This window comes from Bison bison, unplaced genomic scaffold (assembly GCF_000754665.1).
Source record: "Bison bison bison isolate TAMUID 2011002044 unplaced genomic scaffold, Bison_UMD1.0 scf7180017864266, whole genome shotgun sequence".
In the NCBI taxonomy this organism is placed as follows: domain Eukaryota; kingdom Metazoa; phylum Chordata; class Mammalia; order Artiodactyla; family Bovidae; genus Bison; species Bison bison.
Genome location: NW_011494838.1, coordinates 2,009,877 through 2,012,597, shown reverse-complemented (window position 1 = coordinate 2,012,597; position 2,721 = coordinate 2,009,877). Strand labels below are relative to the sequence as shown.

The following is a 2,721-nucleotide window of genomic DNA, read 5'->3' as shown; positions in this document are numbered from 1 at the left end:
GCTGGGTGGGGGTGTGCGGGCGGCCCAGGCCCCCCAGCCCTGGAGGGTGCCCGACGCCAGCGGACGCACCACCTCTGCCCGGGGCGTCTTACCACTGCATTCGAGGGGTCCACCCTCAGGATCTCTGTGAAGAACCTGTGCGCTTCGGCGAAGTTATTCTGACCGAGGTGAAGGAAAGCTCTGCAAATAAGCGACACGGGACGGATGATTCGGAAGTCGGGAGGCAGGCGGGTGTGTGGTGGGGACACTGAGGGGACAGCTCCAGGAAGTGGAACCTCGCGGGAGGGCGCGGGGAACGCAGTCCGTAGTAACGCCCTATCTTTGTGGGCAGACGGACCGTAACTAGACTAGTCGTGCTGCAGTTCGTAAGAGAGAGAAACATCAGGTCACTATGCTGTGTAACAGGAACGAATGGTGTTTCAGGTCAATGACACTCCAAACTAACTCACAGAGAAGATTCAATTGTGGTCACCGGGGAAGGAGGGCAGGGATTGGATGAAGGTGGTCCACAGGCACCCGGGGCGCAGCGTACAGCACCGGGAACAGCATCCACACCGCTGTGCGTTACCGTGAACGCCGAGAGAGTGCGCTCTGTCTCTAATTTTGTATCCGTATGGGGTGATGAGTGTTTGCTATTTTGTGGGCATCACTTCCCAATGTCCCAATGTATGGAAGTCAAGTCATTATTGTTCTCACCTTAAACCTGCACCGTGCTGCAGTTACGGCTCAGCAAAGCTGGAGATCACAGAAAAGAAATACACACCTGTTCATCAAAACCATGGTTTTGCCCTGCAGTCCATCCAATTTCTGGGTTACTTTCTCTACGTCTTGAAAGTACTTTTCAGCTGCTTTTATGTCTCCAATCTGCTTTGACAAAATGAAGCAGTCAATTCAGGTGACGATGTTAGACCTATACCCACACATACAGTTCCCCAATGTCAGGTGGGGACGTGTCAGGCGGGGTGAAACTTAGGTGACCACTTACTAACTGTCATTTTTCATTAAAAAACAAAACGCAAAAGCCATTTAGGACAGAGCAGGATGTCAACATCTGTCCACATGTCAGAAACTGAGTGATTAAGTTGTATATAAAAAGGCAATTAAAAAGGCAAATAATAAAAAGTACTGTGATATATCTAGTAAGCAAATAAACAAACCCAAACTAGTTATCTGAAGAAAAAACATGAGATAATAAATGGAAGAACTAGTCAAGGAAAAGAAAGCATAAGTGGAGCAGAATTATAGACGAGAGGGGAGAAGCGCCCTTGGGTAACAGAGACTGAAGCGATTATGGAAGAGGACGACTTTGCAGGACTCCAAGCAAATGCACGCGGACACACGGAGCAGACATGTGATCTGTATTTTGGCACTCTAAACTGCCAAAATTGATCCCAGAAACAGAGAAGAAACCTCTCCCACACATGGAACACTAAAGCTGTTGATAAATTGTCCCACAAGCCCCAGGAGTGTGGCTCAGGCCTTTGAGTCAATTGTTCATATCTTCCAGCAACAGATAATTCTAGAATTATCTGAGGACAGAGAGAGAAAAAGCAAGCCACTTCTATGAAGACAGAAAACAGATACCAAGTGCTCCTGAGAACAGTGGGTGCACACGCACACGCACGCACACACACGCACGTGTACGCATGCACATGTACGCACACACACGCACGTGTACACATGCACACACACATGCACGCACGTGTACGCATGCACATGCACACACAAACCCAGACCAGCCTCAGCTGCAAAGAGCTAGGGCCCTCCCCCGGAGCGCAGGGTTTTGGCGGCTGCGCCCTGAGTGTTTCGGTGGTGGAAACTGAAGATGCTCCCACACCTGCTTCTCCCCTCCTTCCCAGGGAGGAGGGTGCCAGGGGCCCTGGGGGGTCTGGGGCGGGAGAGGAGCCCACGGTGGCCGGCTCCTCGCATCAACACGTTTCTACAGCAACAGGGCAAGGCCTCAGCCACCCGTCTGTGCACTGCCTGACGGAAATCTACGTACACTGACGTGTAGCGACTGGCCTCCCCATCACCTCGAAGCTGGAGGCTTGATACTCAGTACAGTCAAACCAGGACCAAAAAAGAAACCGCCTTCTGACAGCAACAGACGTCTGACTTGACACCCTTCCTCGCTTTCTCAGACCCACAGGACGCGCTGAGGTGCAGCCCCCGACCCCCACCCCTCGCACCTGCAGGAAGATGCGGCCGATGCAGCTCAGCACCTGGGGCTCCTGCTCTGGGTGGAACTGGACGACCGCGCGGTACGCGTCCACGGCCAGCACGTAGTCCTGCGGGAACACTCGAGAGTCAGGAGATCCCGCTCCGCGCGCATGGCACCCACAGACCTCGTGAGCAGGGGACACGGCACCCGCCAGGAGCGGGGCAGATGGCCCAGCGGGCCGGGCTCTGGGGTCTGGGCGTGGCCGTGGTCCCCAGAGCCCTCCTCTCCCGGGGGTCTGGCTGTGCGCTTGGCCTGGGGGTCTTGCTCCCTCCATCTGCTGAGCAGCAACTAGCATTTCTCCCGGACCAACTTTTTCCTGCTTGTCAGCCCTCGGGGCCCGAGCTTGGATGGCAGGTGGCCCGTCCCGTCTGCGGACACCATCTGGGGCTCGTGATAACAGCTTGCTATCTCTTGACGGGCGCAGGCGCAGACCACAGGCTTCCACGGCAGTTTTCTCCTGAGCCTCTGTCAGACCCCTCAAGGTACTTCTCTTTCTTTAC

The 2,721-nt window shown here is 54.5% G+C and overlaps 1 protein-coding gene across 1 annotated transcript in view; it reads right to left on the bottom strand.

Annotated features, from left to right (window-relative positions):
- TRAPPC12 (trafficking protein particle complex 12) overlaps positions 1 to 2,721 on the bottom strand; it is a 41,302-nt gene that overhangs the window by 7,302 nt on the left and 31,279 nt on the right. Inside the window, exons 9-11 of the mRNA XM_010848443.1 lie at positions 2,190 to 2,288; positions 764 to 864; positions 51 to 180 (exon numbers count right to left, since the gene is read on the bottom strand). Of these exons, the coding sequence (XP_010846745.1) occupies positions 51 to 180; positions 764 to 864; positions 2,190 to 2,288 (330 nt within the window). The remainder of the gene's footprint in view (positions 1 to 50; positions 181 to 763; positions 865 to 2,189; positions 2,289 to 2,721) is intronic.